The sequence below is a fragment of the Somniosus microcephalus genome, chromosome 15, assembly GCF_052327205.1.
Source record: "Somniosus microcephalus isolate GS21.2 chromosome 15, FLI_Smic_1.0, whole genome shotgun sequence".
NCBI lineage: Eukaryota > Metazoa > Chordata > Chondrichthyes > Squaliformes > Somniosidae > Somniosus > Somniosus microcephalus.
In genome coordinates this window covers 99231360-99247640 of record NC_141001.1, presented here as the reverse complement: position 1 = coordinate 99247640, position 16281 = coordinate 99231360, and the positions used below count along the sequence as shown (strand labels likewise).

The window sequence follows — 16281 nt, the reverse complement described above, 5'->3', positions numbered from 1 at the left end:
CAGGGACATATGATTCTTGCATGTTTTAATTCAATATTTATCATAAAATTAGTTGCATTAGGTACAGGAGTGATTTTACATGCTGATAAACCACAGAAGTACATTCCTGTCGGACTCTTGAATGTAGAAAACAAAATCAAAGCCAATTAGTTTTGTTAATAACTTGAACAAGCCTTATATTAATGCATGCAATGTTAACTTTCATTCAGCTAAGATATTAAATTATTTCTCAGTGCATAGATGTAAAGGAGATCCTTTGGACAGTAAGGATTCTCTATAAGCATTTCTTGTCTTCAGTGTTAGAGCTTTGTGAGACATATTGAAGGTTCAAGACAATAATTCAAATGTTCACAAGTGATTTGGAAATTCAATAGTACCAGTGGCAAAAAACATTGAAATGATTGAATGTATTAATTTCACTTTTCTTGTCCCAACAGATTCTTGTATAATTGGAGATACGAACAGTGTACAGATTAAAAACTCAACATTTTGCATTTCTGCCTTTCCTAACTTCACCATGGTGAATTACACCAGGCCAATAAACAAAACCTTTGTCAGCGGCAGTGAAGAATATTTCAAGTAAGAGGGCAGCTTAATGCAGAAGCTGTCATTTATTTTTAAATTGCAAAATATGATCAGAATGATAAATGGAATCAAGACAGTGAGGGACGAAAACTGAAGGACTATCCATCTGGGCTATTGTCACAAGTCTCTGAGTGGTTTTCTTAAAAGCAACAGGGGCAGAAACCTGAGAAACTGCGGGCTGATAATGCTAATGTCGGCGGAGGGATGGGGGCTGTGGCACAAGGGCAAAAGAAATGACTGCAAAGCGGGGGAGGGGCACGAAATGAACAGAAAGTGCAGATTGTTTCAAATGCAAAGTTCCTCCACAACAGAATGATCGTGTGACCATTTTACTTCTGATAATGCAACCGTTGATATTCCAACAATGGAAACTTTAAAAAGAGATTATATTGAAAACCTTAAAGCGATTTGACATTTCATTCCATCCCAGTGATCTGTGTGGCTCCTGCCATCGGATTGATTCTTAATTGATGAAATTTACAGGAAATTGTCAAGTAAATCGAAGGAGAGAAGGTGATGCTCAAAGCTGTAAGAAACTAGTGACAAAACTGTAAAGTAATGGCCCTGAAATTGCGGTGTCTTCGACGGTGTACCCAGAAAGGCGTCACACCTTCCAGGTTTCCACTTGCACATGCGCATGCCCAAAACCCGGAACTTGCGATCTGCCAAGGTTCGCCTTGACAGATCTACCAAATCAAAAGTAAAATCAGTATTGCTGGTGCAGAATTGAGCTATTTGCTCAACAACTGCCCAGCAATTGCCCACGAAACACTTACGGCTGGTAAAAGCAGGCATAGGGCTGGCTTTCATCAGTGTAAGGGTTATTATAAATCTTAAATTAAACATTTAAAAATAAAACATGATGCACAAACACTTTAAAAAAATTAATTTATGTAAATATTGGCCTGGATTAAGAAGCTTACAATTATTTTTCAAAAAATTAATTTTTTTATTGAATTTGGCGTAATGAAGGGACTTCTGAATAAAATTGAAATTCAGAACATTTATAATAATTAGAATTGTGTACATTTTAAAATTATTTGGCGATTCCATTGCATGTCATTAGGAGATTCTGTTCGGAAATGACTGCAATGGAATCCTCCTTTGTGATTGGAGGACCTGGCCCACGTGATCCCAGGGATGCTTCCGAACCGCCTGCGTCCCTGGGATCTGTGGGCCTTTACGCAGATGTATGCCTGCAGGCCCAAGACCCGCAGCATGGGAGCCTGGAAGTAGGTTCCGAAATGTTTTGCGGGTTGGAGGCATACTCCAGGGGTACACCTCTGACTGCAATTTCTAGGCAAAAGTGCAATCAAACTTCACTATATCTACAGTATAAATTTATAGGGATAGATCTTGACTTTGTGCGATAGTGTAAAACTGGCTGCCGATTTGCTATCTCCCGTTTTATACTATCGCACAAAGTCAAGATTTACTCTTTGGACTCTGTACCCATTCATTCTCATTTCTAAACCATGCCGTGCTTTCATGATTGCTATTGTTTCTCCACAGGTACTTTGTGTTAAAAATTTCTGCTGGGATTGAACATCCTGGGGAAATACGGTGGCAGTTAGCACTGACTCTGTTATTGGCCTGGATAATAGTTTATTTATCCCTGGCAAAAGGAATAAAATCATCAGGAAAGGTTGGTCTCACTATACTTTCATTTAGTGCTTTACTGTTTTTGTAATTTTGCAGCAATGATTGGCAACATTCTTTTGACTGGAAATGAGTGAATGCAATTTCCCCCTCTTATTTGCAGGTTGTCTACTTCACAGCCACTTTCCCCTATGTTGTCCTCGTCATCCTCCTGATCCGAGGGATTACTCTACCAGGTGCTGGAGATGGAATCTGGTACTTCATTACACCTAATTGGGATAAGCTTAAGGAGGCCAAGGTGGGCAAGTTAATCAAGGCTATACAATAGCAATGGTCAATTGTATAAAGGGTGGAAGGTAGGAATGCATGCTGTCACTAACGTTTAACTCTAAGAGATGAATTCAGGCGAGCAAATCCTCTTCATTCCTGTGCTCCGCAGCCCCTTCACACACCTTTGCCTTTGGGCTGTTGTAGATCTTGTTGTATGAAGACTCATCTGTTGTTTAAAATGTATCAACTAATGGAGTGGAGTTCAGATACATATATTTAATAATTCGGGAGTAAACAGGTGAAGATAACAAGAAAGAAGAAATACAGAAGAATCATCAGCAAAAAGAAAATGACTTGAATGATACAACATTAGAATGAGTCTGTTAAAATTTTAGTACAATTTGCAAGACTATTATAACCATCACGTGACATGACTAAATACATAATGGGTAACGCCTGCATTAACTCATGCCAAATTGTGGTGCTTCTGTGGAATGCACAGAATTTCTCTCATTGTCCCATTGATTTTACCTCCCCACCCTGCCAGTCTCCTCATACCTCACTTCTTTCTCCCACTTACCTCCAATACCTCTTACCTCTTGCACGCTGTGCCTGTCTCACCATTGTGCCTCTGATGGTCCCTTAAGGCCACTGCATATGTCTTAGAGTGCCCCTGACAGCTAGTGTGCTTCTGACTCCTCAACTTCGCCATCTTATATACCACAGTGTTGAATGGCATGGATTGAGAATGAAAAAGTCAGGGAATACTGCTCACAGTCGGTTTATGTCTGTGCCTTTTCTGCTGTGATACTGGATTTGTTGTCACGATTGCTAACAGACTGATTCACAACATGAGGAAAGCTGGGGTCGCTTTGCCTCCCAATAGAATTCCCTGGCTCTTTCTGTTAAAATGAGGAGAGGAGGGAGCATCAATATTTAATATAAAAATGCAAATGTAACCAAAAGGAGAACGTGGTGAGGGACCATTGAAGTAGATTGCCTCTGTCCCTATTCTATAATAATGAGAACAGCTTTTCATCATCAATACTCCAAATCCTCCACCTCTTTGCTTTGTTGTTTAACATGCTATACCTGTTCCACTGTATGTATGTGTCCCTGTGTGACACCATGTGTGTCCCTGTGTGACACCATGTGTGTGCCACTATACGCTTGCATATGTGTGCCTGTGGGTGCATTATTATCGATGCGCTTGTGTGCCTATGTGTCACTATATGTGTGCAAGTATGCTTGTATTACTATATGTGTGCCTGTTTACATATTGCTATAGAACTAACTATTTAAATGTGTGCTCCCAGTGCAGAGTATCACCCAATGGAAGTTACAGGTTGGAAAATTATGAGCGTGCACCCATGTATTTCTATCCATTAAAATGAATGTATAGAAAATTGCAGCAAGTGCACCCACAATTTTGTGATATGTGTATGGGGTGAGAGTCCCTGCTGACAGTGCACATTTGGAAAGTCAGCCCTTTTATGGTTGATGTAAGAAAACTACTAGGCACTTGGTCTAAGCATTAAACAAAGCTTTAATCAACTGTTTTACAACATGGAGCTCTAGTTGTGTCCTTCACTAGTTCCTGTTAAGAATGTCCCTGCGCAAGCTGGGCCCGTGCCCGAGTATTTATACTCTCCCTGGACAGCGCCACCCGCAGGCCACTCAGTATCATTTCATAAGTCTTTCTTTTATGAATGACTGATTCATGTCAATGGTTGTGTGCATGTATGTCACTAAAGGGTTGCTAATGTAGTAACAGTTGCTCGAAGCACTTTAGATCCATTGCCCTGTCATTTTTTTATTCCTTCATGGGATGTGGGTGTCGCTGGCAAGGCCAGCATTTATTGCCCACCCCTAATTGCCCTTGCGAAGGTGGTGGTGAGCCGCCTTCTTGAACCACTGCAGTCTGTGTGGTGAAGGTATTCCTATAGTGATGTTACGGTGGGAGTTCCAGGATTTTGACCCAGCGACAATGAAGGAATGGTGATATATTTCCAAGTCAGGATGGTGTGTGACTTGGAGGGGAACTTGGGGGTGGTGGTGTTCCCATGCGCCTGCTGCCCTTGTCCTTCTAGGTGGAAGAGGTCGCAGGTTTGTGAGGGGCCATCGAAGAAGCCTTGGCGAGTTGCTACAGTGCATTTTGTAGATGGTACACACTGCAGCCACGGTACGCTGGTGGTGGAGGGAGTGAATGTTTAAAGTGGTGAATGGGGTGCCTGTAAAGTCTGTGGGTTGTGCAGTTAATAAATACACAGACTTCAGAAGTAACAAACAAACAGGTCTTTACTATTCGAAGGTCAGGGCGAATCTGCCCTAGTTATCCTGCCACAACACTTATATACTGGTGTGGTCACTGTCGGTATTACAGTATACAGAAGCCAAACAAGTAGTGCCACACCTAAAGTAGTTCTCTTAAAGGTGAACGGTTACATTCAATAGTTCCCTTAAAGGTAGACGGGTACATACACTACAATCCTCCCTTTTTAGCTTATTACTTACAGAGTCCCCATTAAACATACATATCTTCAACTTCATATAACAATTTACAGATATAATCTCGGTGGGAACAGTTCACAGGTTCAGTCTCTGCGGAAACAGTTCATAGATTCAGTCTCTGATCTTGACTCGTTCCAAACAGTATCTCTTTGGGGTAGCCGGTTCACATGGCTAGCGTGACTCCTCCATAGCCTTTTTCTTGACGTAACAGCTTGAACTTTCGTCCTGTAGAACCAGCAGTGCGGACTTTTACAACCAACTGGCTGTCTTGCTAATTTCCGGTTTTTCAACTAATTTAGCTCCTTTCGTAGTGTCCCGCCTGAGATGGTAGAAGTGATACTATTTTAGACAGTTATTATCTTCTGCTTCTTCTTTTTCTTTTCTGCCTTTTTGAAACTCTCGGAGCTCCTTTCTCGGCTGCCAGCTGTAGCGCCACCAACTCTCTATGTTCCTTAGACCTTAAGTGCTTCATCCGGATTTCAGCACTTTGGGAGTTTTCATCACAAACTGGGCAGACCACATCCTCGTAATATTCAGTGTCACTCAACAGGTCATGGTAATATTCGGGTTTGTCCTGAGTTAGGCCAGCGAGAGAGCCTTCTTCTTCCTCCTCACCCATCTGGACGTTAGCTGACGGTGGTTCCTTCCCTAGACATCTTTCTTGAAAAGACTTCTTCATGCATTCATATTCATCCCGCTCTTCCTGGGTTATCTGCCATTCCTTCACGACGGACCTCATTTGTGAGTTCAATACCTTCCCTTCCATCGGGAATTGCGTTATCAGGCTATTTAATCCTTCTACTGACGTAACTGTTTCCACATTCTTCTGTTCACCTTGACGTGATTCAACGTACTTTTGGCATCCTTGTAAAATCTGTGTTGCCACCTCAGCTATCTCCGTGACTTTTGAGAGCTCCGAACTCCTTCCCCCTGAAGATTGAAGCTCGTGTTCAGATTGTTCCCCTTGCAGAGTCTTGTCCTTCAGCATATGAAGGAGTTGGCTGACCGTTAACTCTTCCCTGGGAACACGGTGGATCAGAGTCTTCTCCATTTCATCCACCTTTTCCTCCAATGCTTCCACCTTCTGTTCCTCTTGTACTTTGGCTTTCAGCGCTCGGAAAAGTTGCGCCCTGATGCTCTCTAGTTCATGTTCAGGGACCATTCTTACAGTCTCTGAGTTTCTTACAGTTTCCTTTTCTTCCACTGAAAGGATTCCCAGTTGAATCTGTTCTTCAAGTTGTTGAACCTCGGTCATTGCCGCCTCATATTTGTCTTGGGTTTCCTTCAATATTTTTATGAGTTCTTGGACATCCTGTCTTTCATGTTCTGCCATGTTTTTCACCTCTAATTTCTCATCTATGGATGGAACTTCTACCGATGAGTCTGTCTTGGCCTTGAGCTCATCAAGAATTTCCTGCAGCCTTTGGACTTCTTGCTCATGTTCAACCTTTAGTTGTTCATATGCTTCTACTGAAACTAGCTTTCCGGAGGTTGCCGAGTTAACCCCCTCCAGAATTGTAGCCTGGGCCTGTTCATACTGTTCTTTCGACTTCTCACACTCTGCTTGTAAGGAGTCGTAGAGAAGAACTGGAATAACATCCTGGCTTCCTGAAGATTCCTCTTCATTTGCTTCTTTCGCAATTTCCTGTTGGAGTTCAGCCAAGGCTGCTATGCTATCTGCCTCTCGAAGTCTCACTGCCATCAAATCTTCTTTATTCTTGCAGTCTATCTCAGCCATTTTCCGTTTACTTTCATTTAACTGAGTGAGTAGTCCCTTATTCTGGGCTGAGAGATATTGCACCCTCTCATGTAGACCATAGCACTCCTTCTCTGCTCGACATAGCTGGTTACTGCTGATTTGGTTCTGTGTTTCAAGTTCCAACATCCTTTGCTTAGCTTCTTTCAGTTTTGCCCCTATAAGCTCCTCTTGCAACATGGCCACATTATTCACATCAGGTAAAGAAGCGTTTCTCTTTTCCATGTCCAAGATTTTTTTCTGCATCTCTTTAAGTGCACACTGCGATTCAGCTTCTCTTAATCTTGCCTGCACTAGCTCCATCTCCAATTGCAGAACAAAATCCTCAGTGTAGTGTGGTTTGCCTTTATGCTGTATCTCTAGATCATGCAAATATTCTAACTCCTGAACATCATAAGGGAGATGTGATCGGTAATTTGTCACGATGGCTCTATGGACGCTCTTTGCTTGAGCTAGCTGCCTCTGCTGTCTTTCCAGGTTCTCCCATTCGGTGTCCCAGAACTTTTCCATTGTTTTCATCTCTTGTACGAGACGGTAACTCAACTGTTCTAATTGTTGTCGTACTTTGAAATAAGTTTGAGTCCGAGTTCGGTGTTCTTCCGTCGTGGACAAGTCCTTAACTTGAACAGGCTCAGAATTCTCTGTCAAACTGAAGTTCTGCTCTGAAGCTTTATTCTTCTCGGTAGCATAAGTCTTTATGCATGTCTTCGTTTTCTCCACCATAGTCGGCAAGTCCATTTTAGCCTTGTCTTCCATATTTGCGTTGGTCTTATCGTCATCCGTTTCAGAATCTGAGTTGATAGCTTGCACCGAGTCCTCACTCATTATGGCTTTTAGATAGTGCCATTCCATGTCTATTCTCTTGATCCACTCCCGTCCTAGAAGTGGTGGTCCCCCCTCAGATAATACGTACAAGTTCATTCTTGGGTGTTCTTTACCCCTATCTCTCACCTTGACTCTTATCTTCCCCATGGGGTATACCTTATGCCCCGTGTATGTCTGCAATACGAACTTGGTATTTCTTAAGGGTATGTGAGAGAATAGCCGGTGGTAGTCCCTTCGATTTATGACTGATAGAGCTGATCCAGTGTCCAACTCCATTCTTACTTGGACTCCAGCTATTTTTAGTATGACCCAGATAGTTTGTAGGTCAGCTTCCTTACTCACATTGTGAATTCTCAGACTACCCAGCTCCTGGCTGTTTGGGTCTGAGTCTGAATTCTGTTCGTCTGAACTCTTCTCAGCCACCTTGTGTACCTTGTTGTACTTTTCTTGTGGTGGCTTCCTTTGGTTGTTGGTCTTCTTCCCTGACCGGCATACCTTAGCGATGTGACCCAGTTTGCCACATTTCCTACATTCTTGGTTCTTAAACCAGCATTGATTCTGGTCGTGTGTTGTCTTCCCACAACGGTAGCATTTTATTGTGCTCGAAGTAATTTGGTCCACCCCTAGTGCCGCCGCCTTTAGCTGCATTTCCGCCGTTCCTTTCGCTGCGGCTTCGTGCGATGCAGCTATGAGGACAGCCCTGTCCAGTATGAGGTCATTTTCTTCCAATAGTCGCTTCTGCGTTCCTTCTTTGGACAATCCGCATACGAACTTGTCACGCAGTGCCTCTGTCAGATTCCCTCCGAACTGGCAGTATTTCGCTAGCCTACGCAGTTCGACCAAGTATTCCGCATTGCTTTCGTCTTTCCTCTGCGTTCTTGCGTAGAATTTGAATCGTTCAGCCAGCATCAACGGTGTGGGGTTCAAGTGATCCTTCAGCACTGCTACCATATCATCGAAAGTCTGATCTGCCGGTTTAGCTGGTGAGAGAAGATGCTTCAACAACCCGAATGTTTTCGCACCCATCATGTTAAGTAAGGTTAAAGCTTTTTCATCCTTAGCTATTTTGTTAGCCTTACAATGTATCTCAATACGTTCTACGTACGTGGCCCAGTCTTCTATCTCTGAATTGAACTCGTTGATGTCCGCCCGCTTAGGCATCTTCCTTTCCTTGGGTACAACACAAGTATTTCTTTAAATATCCTTATTTATTTGTTTATTTCTAAGATGGCGGGTTTCCCGCGAAAATGGCGGTTTCCGCTCTTTCCTTCTCGCCCCGCCCACTTCAATGGCGGTTTCCCGCTTCTGTCGTCTTCTCCGCCTAATGGCGGCTTCCCGCGTTTCTTCCCGGTGGAAGGGGTACGCTTCCCCCACAGCGGACAGGTTCAGCCGCTGGGCTGGCTTCCACACAGCTCCCCTTACTCGGCTCTGTCTTTTCCTCCCACCCGCACGGCTCTACCGGCACTGGGTACACCCCGTTAACGGAGGACAGTTCAGCCGCTGGACTGGCTCTCGCGCAGTCTCTCTCTCCGTACCCGGCTCTGTCGCTCTCTCTCCCGCACGTTCGGTTCCACCGGCTCTGGGTACCCCGTTGGTGGAGAACAGCTCAGCCGCTGGACTGGCTCTCGCGCAGTCTCTCTCCCCTTGCTCGGTTCTGTCTCTCTCTCCCACCCGCACGGTTCCTGTTCGCCTCCCAGCCCTCTCGCAGACCAGTGTTTCCCTCCCCGGCTGCGGCTGGGTTTCTCTTCCCGCGCCTACTCCCAGTCTCAGCGCTTCGTGGCTGCGGTCGCTGCCCGGCTTTTCCCGCCGATCGAGGTCCGACTGTCTCACGACGCCGTTGGACCCGACTTTCTGACCGACTCCGTTCCCCCTCGACCGTGGTCGAGTGCACAGCCCGTATCCTCCGGATATTCTCTACACCTTCCCCTACTCACAGTCTCCACGGCCGCCTTGTTTCCTGCTGATCGGCTCACTCCGCACCGTGGTAGAAGGGTAGTCAGTGCCTGTTGTTGATGGAAGCTTTTATTGCTAAAGTCTTCCTCCTTCCTCCTGCTGCAGCCTCGTGTTTTCTTTCAGCAGCACGACGAGGGCGGTTGCCTCTCTTCGACGCTCTTCGTTGCTTTGGTAGTCTTGCCGCAGGGTACGATCGGACTCGTCGCCACTGTAAAGTCTGTGGGTTGTGCAGTTAATAAATACACAGACTTCAGAAGTAACAAACAAACAGGTCTTTACTATTCGAAGGTCAGGGCGAATCTGCCCTAGTTATCCTGCCACAACACTTATATACTGGTGTGGTCACTGTCGGTATTACAGTATACAGAAGCCAAACAAGTAGTGCCACACCTAAAGTAGTTCTCTTAAAGGTGAACGGTTACATTCAATAGTTCCCTTAAAGGTAGACGGGTACATACACTACAGTGCCGATCAAGCGGGCTGCTTTGTCCTGGATGGTGTCGAGCTGCACTCATCCAGGCAAGTGGAGAGTATTCCAGCACACTCCTGACTTGTGCCTTGTAGGTGATGGAAAAGCTTTGGGGAGTCAGAAGGTGAGTCACTCACCACAAATTACCAGCCTCTGACCTGCTCTTGTAGCCACAGTACTTATGTGGCTAGCCCAGTTAAGTTTCTGATTAATGGTGACCCCAGGATGTTGATGGTGGGGGATTCGATGATGGTAATGCCGTTGCATGCCAAGGGGAGATGGTTAGACTCTCTCTTTTGTTGGAGATGGTCATTCCCTGGCACTTCTGAGGCGCAAATGTTAATTGCCACTTATCAGCCCAAGCCTGGATATTATCCAGTTCTTGCTGCATGTGGGCGTGGACAGCTTAATTATTTGAGGAATTACCAATGGAACTGAACACTGTGCAATCATCAGCGAACATCCCCACTTCTGACCTTATGATGGAGGAAAGGCCATAGTACTATCGGGCATGGAGGCCTGAGGTTCAGCACACCCCCAGTGTATCTGGCCAGCATGCTGGGAACCTGCACACTACATGTGTGAAAGACTTAAACTAGCAGGGAGACAAGATAATTTGACAAGTGCCTAAGCAGTGCTCAGACATTAAGGGCAGAATTTTGCAGAGGGTCAGCAGGCACGATTGGTGGCGGGTCGGGTGGGAAAATGTTTTTTTTTTTTACAGCGGGTCAGGACCCCGCTGCCAACCTGCCACCATTGACAGATCACATCTGCCATCTCTACTTCACCTGCCATCTATTCCATTAGCATGGGTGCCCTTTATACTCTCTCACCTTGGTCCTCAGAATCCCACCAAATGTCGGGTCTACCAGCACTGAGCAGACCCGACACGTAGCGGCGGGGAAGGCAATTAAAATCATTAGTGGCTTGTTTACAGCCACTTAACAATGCTTTTTTCTCACAGCTTTTTGATTTTGACAGGTTGCCCACTGGTTTCCTGCTGTGCCTAGACCTCATCAGTGAAGCTGAGGCAGGATGTGACTTGCCATTGTTTCAGCTGATGAGTTGACGGCTTCAAATGTCAAGTCAAAGTTCCCAGCTGAATCAGATATCTTCCCTTAGCCACTAGCTTCTCTAAACTGCATTTCCACTACAGATTCAGAATGCTGCAAGTCTTTACACAAGTCTCCATCCAATCTGACCTATTTACCTCTCCCACCATTGACAGATCACATCTATCATCTCTACTTCACCGGCCATCTATTCCATCAGCATGGGTGCCCTTTATACTCTCTCACCTTGGTCCTCAGAATCCCACCACAATCAGCCCCAACACCAGCAGCACCAGGCATACCAGCAGCACCAACAACAATACCAACCTTCTCCGCAATCAACTGATGCTGCACAGGACATGGGTCATTAGCACCTGACCACATTGCTGCCTGGGAGGCCAGGGATGGCCTCACCATGGCCAGATTTACTTCACTTGATGCTGTACACCCTGGCTGCCACATGATGCGCCAGGTTGGCACCACCCCACACCAACACCATAAAGCATCCCTACAATGTCCAAGCCATTCCTTTCACACTCGTCGCCATTGTGGGGGTACCATTATGTCTCACTATTCACTGCAACTCCCTGAGCCACTTCCAAAGGTGCACACAAACCTGTGGAAGAACGCAAAGTGTTGAAAATAAAGGTTTCCATGTTTGACACCACATTAACAGAAACTTTACATGAACATTGCATAAAACACGCAAGTGCCCACCCTTGTGTGTTGTTAGTTGGTATGATTGCACTAGGATGAGGGTGAGTGGGGGTGGCTAGTCAGATGGGAAAGTGATAATGTAGATAGAGAGGGATGGGTGGAGGTGCAAGGAAAGTTGGTATGAGTAAGGATGTGCAGGAGTAGGGTAGGGAAGGCAGAGTCATGGGATGTGATGAGTGGCACAGCAGGATGAGGTTGAGTGTGGCTTTGTACCAACGTTTCGTGATCTACTGAGATCATTGAAAGGTTTGCGCCACTGCAGCCTGGTCCTCCTGATGACATCCCTGCTTGTGTCCTCCTGTGCAATGTGCAACCAGGCTGCGTTGGTGTCCTGGGGAGGTCTCTTCTGCCCTTGGAAGGGAAGAGGACCTCCCTGCGTGCTGTGACTCCCTCCATAAGCATATGGAAGGAGTCATGGGAGAGCCTGGGTACAGCCGTGCACCTCTGTGCAGTGCTTGTCAGTGTTTGCAGCACCTCAGTGCTGTAGAACACTGACAGCACAACTGTCAAAATCAATTTGCGCATGGTCCCTTTAAGGAAGCCGGCTGATGTCGCGTCATCAAATGACGTCATGAGACCCACTTCCTTCAATTGGCTGGCAAACGCGCTGGGCGGGCTTAATAAGCCCAATCAGGGGAAAATCATTTTGGACAGCGGGCTGGAGCCGGCAGCGAGGCCGGGATCTGCCACCGACGTTGCCCACCATGGTCCCGCCGAGGTTGGTAAAATCCAGCCCCTAGTCACTGTTTGAAACAGGGACTTCAAGGAAGGCTTGTGAAGGTGGAGGAAAGATTTTGCTCTTGTGTTGAACCTCTCTGTTAATAAGGGGCACCCTGCCTTGTTGCATCTGTTATTTTTGAACTTCAATAACCAACTGCATTTCCTACACTGTCCTGCATGCTGTAACCTCTATGTCTCACAGGTATTTTCCTTTTAACTGCATTCCCCACACTGTGTTCTCCCTGCATCTGTTAACTTCCATATCTCACTGGTACTTTTCTCTTAACTGCATTTCTCGCCCTGCTCCACATTTCCAATCCATACTTTTCCCTTTAGCTTTATCCTGAACTCTCCTCACCTTGCTGTTTTAACTGGAAGGATTCTCAGTGACATTTGTTGTGTCTATAAGATACAGACTGCAGCAGAAACGGTACAACAGGTGTTTACTCAACGTGGCTCACAGTTGAACTGACTGTACAGATTACTACTCAGTGCTATATACAGGTGTGGTCACTGCCGGCACTACAGTGTACATGAGCTGTAAAAAGTAGTTCCCCCCCTTAAAGGTATATACATTACAATTCTTCCCCTTTTAGATTAACAGTACCATAACACTCATTTAACAATTAAATATCAAACTAATTACAATGAACACTTTTAACATGCAACATTAGCTGAAAATAGTCTATTTATGTATTCAGTCTTTGGGGAGGCCTCCTGATCCTTTCTGGATAGCGCCTTTCCCGAGTGTCTTGCTCTTGGTGCGGAGGCGATTCTGGCCCCCTGTCGTCGGTTGGTTCATCAGCTTCCGATGCTACTGTTTCTGGGGTAGATGCGACCTGTACGTCGGGTTCATCACCAGGTACGTATGGGCGAGGCATGGGGTTGACTTGTTCCTGTGACTCTAGGATCTGGTTAGCATGGCGTCTCACGATGCTCTCCCCAACGTCCACTGTGTACATTAGTGGGCCCTGCCGTGTGCATATAGTTCCTGCCTGCCATTTTTCTGTTCGGTAATCGCGGGCCAAGACTGGTTGCCCTACATTGAAGCTCCTTGTTGGCTTCTCATGGATGTGCTGGAATTGCTTACTCTCAACATCTCTTCGTACGTTTGGTCTGAGCAAATCCAGGCGAGATCTTAACATTCGGTTAAAGAACATCATGGCTGGGGCCTGGTTGGTGACTGCATGTGCCGCATTCCGGTCGGCGAACAGGAAATTGTCCACCTTGTGCTGCAGTGGAATGTTGTCATTGTACATAGCCTTTATTGCCTTCTTAAAGGTTTGTACGAACCTCTCAGCCAATCCATTTGTGGCTGGATGATACGGGGCGGATGTGTAATGCCTTACCCCATTCTTTTTCAAGAACCTCCGGAACTCTTCGGACACAAACTGTGGTCCGTTGTCGGAGCAAATCTGTTCTGGCAAGCCATTCCTGGCAAAAATGGTCCGTAGGACTGCAATAGTTTTCTCCGTGGTGGTGGAGGACATTTTGATGACCTCAGGCCATTTCGAGTGCGCATCCACGGCTATTAAAAACATTGAGTCCATGAATGGACCAGCAAAATCAATATGTACCCGTTGCCATGGAGATGAGGGCCACTCCCATGGGTGTAGAGGGGCCTGTGGTGGTGCATTTTGGACTTTCTGGCATCCTGAGCAGCTCTTAGTCAGGTCCTCAATTTGTTTATTGATTCCCGGCCACCACACATAAGCCCTGGCTAGGCTTTTCATTTTTACCCCTCCCAGATGACCCTCATGAAGCTCATTGAGCACTCTATCCCTTAACTTGGGTGGAATTACCACTCGGGATCCACACATCAAGGTCCCCCAGCATACTGACAGCTGTTCTCTCCTTGTCGAGAATGCTGGCAACAGTGAGTCGCCATGTGCTGGCCATCCCTTCACCGTCAAATCATATACCCGAGACAGTGTCGGGTCATTTCGGGTTTCCTTTTCGATACAAGCGTTAGTTACCGGTAGGTGTTCAACTATAGTCGAATGGAATATTTCGACAGGATCCACTGCTGGTGCTTCCTCCGCAGTAGGCAGTGGCAGGCGTGATAGCCCATCAGCACTTCCATGTTGTTTCGTGCCCTTATATTCAATCTCATAGTGGTGCGCCCCTAGAAAAAGTGACCATCTTTGTAGTCGTTGCGCAGTCATCACTGGAACGCCCTCCTTCGGATTTAAAATGGAGACAAGAGGCTGGTGATCAGTCAGCAAGGTGAATTTCTGCCCGTGCAGATAGTGATTGAACTTTTTCACTCCCCACACTAGGCTGAGGGCCTCCCTGTCAATCTGGGCGTAGTTACGCTCGGCTGAGGTTAGTGATCGTGATGCAAAGGCTATTGGCCTCTCTGAGTTGTCCGAGAATTTGTGCGACAGCACCGCTCCAATGCCGTAGGGTGTCGCATCACATGCCAACCGAATTGGTAATGCTGGGTTGTAATGGGCCAATACCTCTTTCGATGTGATTAGTGTTTTGCTCTTCTGGAAAGCTCGTCTACATTCGTCACTCCACTTCCATGGCACCCCAGTTTGCAGTAGGGTGTTCAGTGGGTGTAGTATTGTAGACAAATTTGGCAAGAACTTATGGTAGTAGTTTACCAGCCCGAGGAACGACCTCAGTTGTGACACATTTTCCGGTGCTGGAGCCTTGACTACTGCCTCAATCTTCTCTGGGGACTTATGTAACCCCTCTTTATCGATAACGTGGCCACAATACGAGATCTGTTTTCTAAAAAACTCGCATTTGGGGCGGTTAGCTCGGAGCCCATATTCCTGCAGTTTAGTGAGCACCTGCTCCAGGTTGGCAAGGTGATCACTGTCATTTTCGCCCGTGACCAGGATGTCATCCAAATAACACTGGGTCCCTGGGATCCCTTGCAGGACTTGTTCCATTGCCCTCTGCCAAATAGCCGGAGCTGATGCTACCCCGAATACCAGCCAGTTGTATTGGTAGAGACCTTTATGGGTGTTGATTGTGAGGTATTTTTTTGATGCTTCTTCTACCTCCATTTGCAGATACGCCTGGGCCAGATCAATCTTAGTGAAACGTTTCCCTCCAGATAGCGAGGCGAAAATATCTTCAATCCGCGGAAGTGGATATTGTACGGTGTGACGGACCGGGTTCACTGTTACCTTAAAGTCCCCACAGATGCGAACCTTCCTTGGTTCCCCAGGCATGCTGCTCAACGACTTTTTCATCACAGGGACGATGGGTGTAGCCCACTCACTCCAGTCTACCTTGGACAGTACACCTGAACGTTCCAGACTCTCCAACTCTGCTTCGACGGCTGGGTGGATCGCATAAGGTACCGGTCTGGCCTTAAAAAATTTTGGGCTTGCGTTTTCTTCAATTTTAATCGTCGCTGTCATGCCTTTTAGTGTTCCGAGTCCTTGCTGGAACACTTCTTTTGCGTCAGTTAGGATCTTTGACAGTCGCCCAGGTGTGACGTCGTCATCCTTTTTGTCAGCCACAGTCAGTGCCTGTATGGAATGCCAATCCAGTTGTATTTTCCGGATCCATTCACATCCCAGTAATGGTGGTTCACCATCTTGCAATACATACAGGTCTAGTTTTGGTGTTTCCTTACCGTTATATATAACGGTCACCCTTATTTTTCCTTTGGGGTAGACTTTTTGCCCCGTGTACGTCTTCAAAATAATTTTTGTGTCTCTCAAGGGTATGTGTGAGAATAGCCACTCGTAGTCCCGTCGGTTTATGACTGTTATGGCTGATCCTGTGTCCAATTCCATCTTTACCTGGACTCCTGCTATCTTGAGAGTGACCCAAATGGTTCGGTGATCCTCCATTGTGAT

The 16281-nt window shown here is 46.1% G+C and overlaps 1 protein-coding gene across 1 annotated transcript in view; it reads left to right on the top strand.

The window, feature by feature from the left end:
* The window catches only part of slc6a5 (solute carrier family 6 member 5), a 72246-nt gene that overhangs the window by 20595 nt on the left and 35370 nt on the right, over window positions 1-16281 (top strand). The window contains exons 5-7 of the mRNA XM_086008153.1: window positions 438-579; window positions 2098-2230; window positions 2348-2482. Of these exons, the coding sequence (XP_085864279.1) occupies window positions 438-579; window positions 2098-2230; window positions 2348-2482 (410 nt within the window). The remainder of the gene's footprint in view (window positions 1-437; window positions 580-2097; window positions 2231-2347; window positions 2483-16281) is intronic.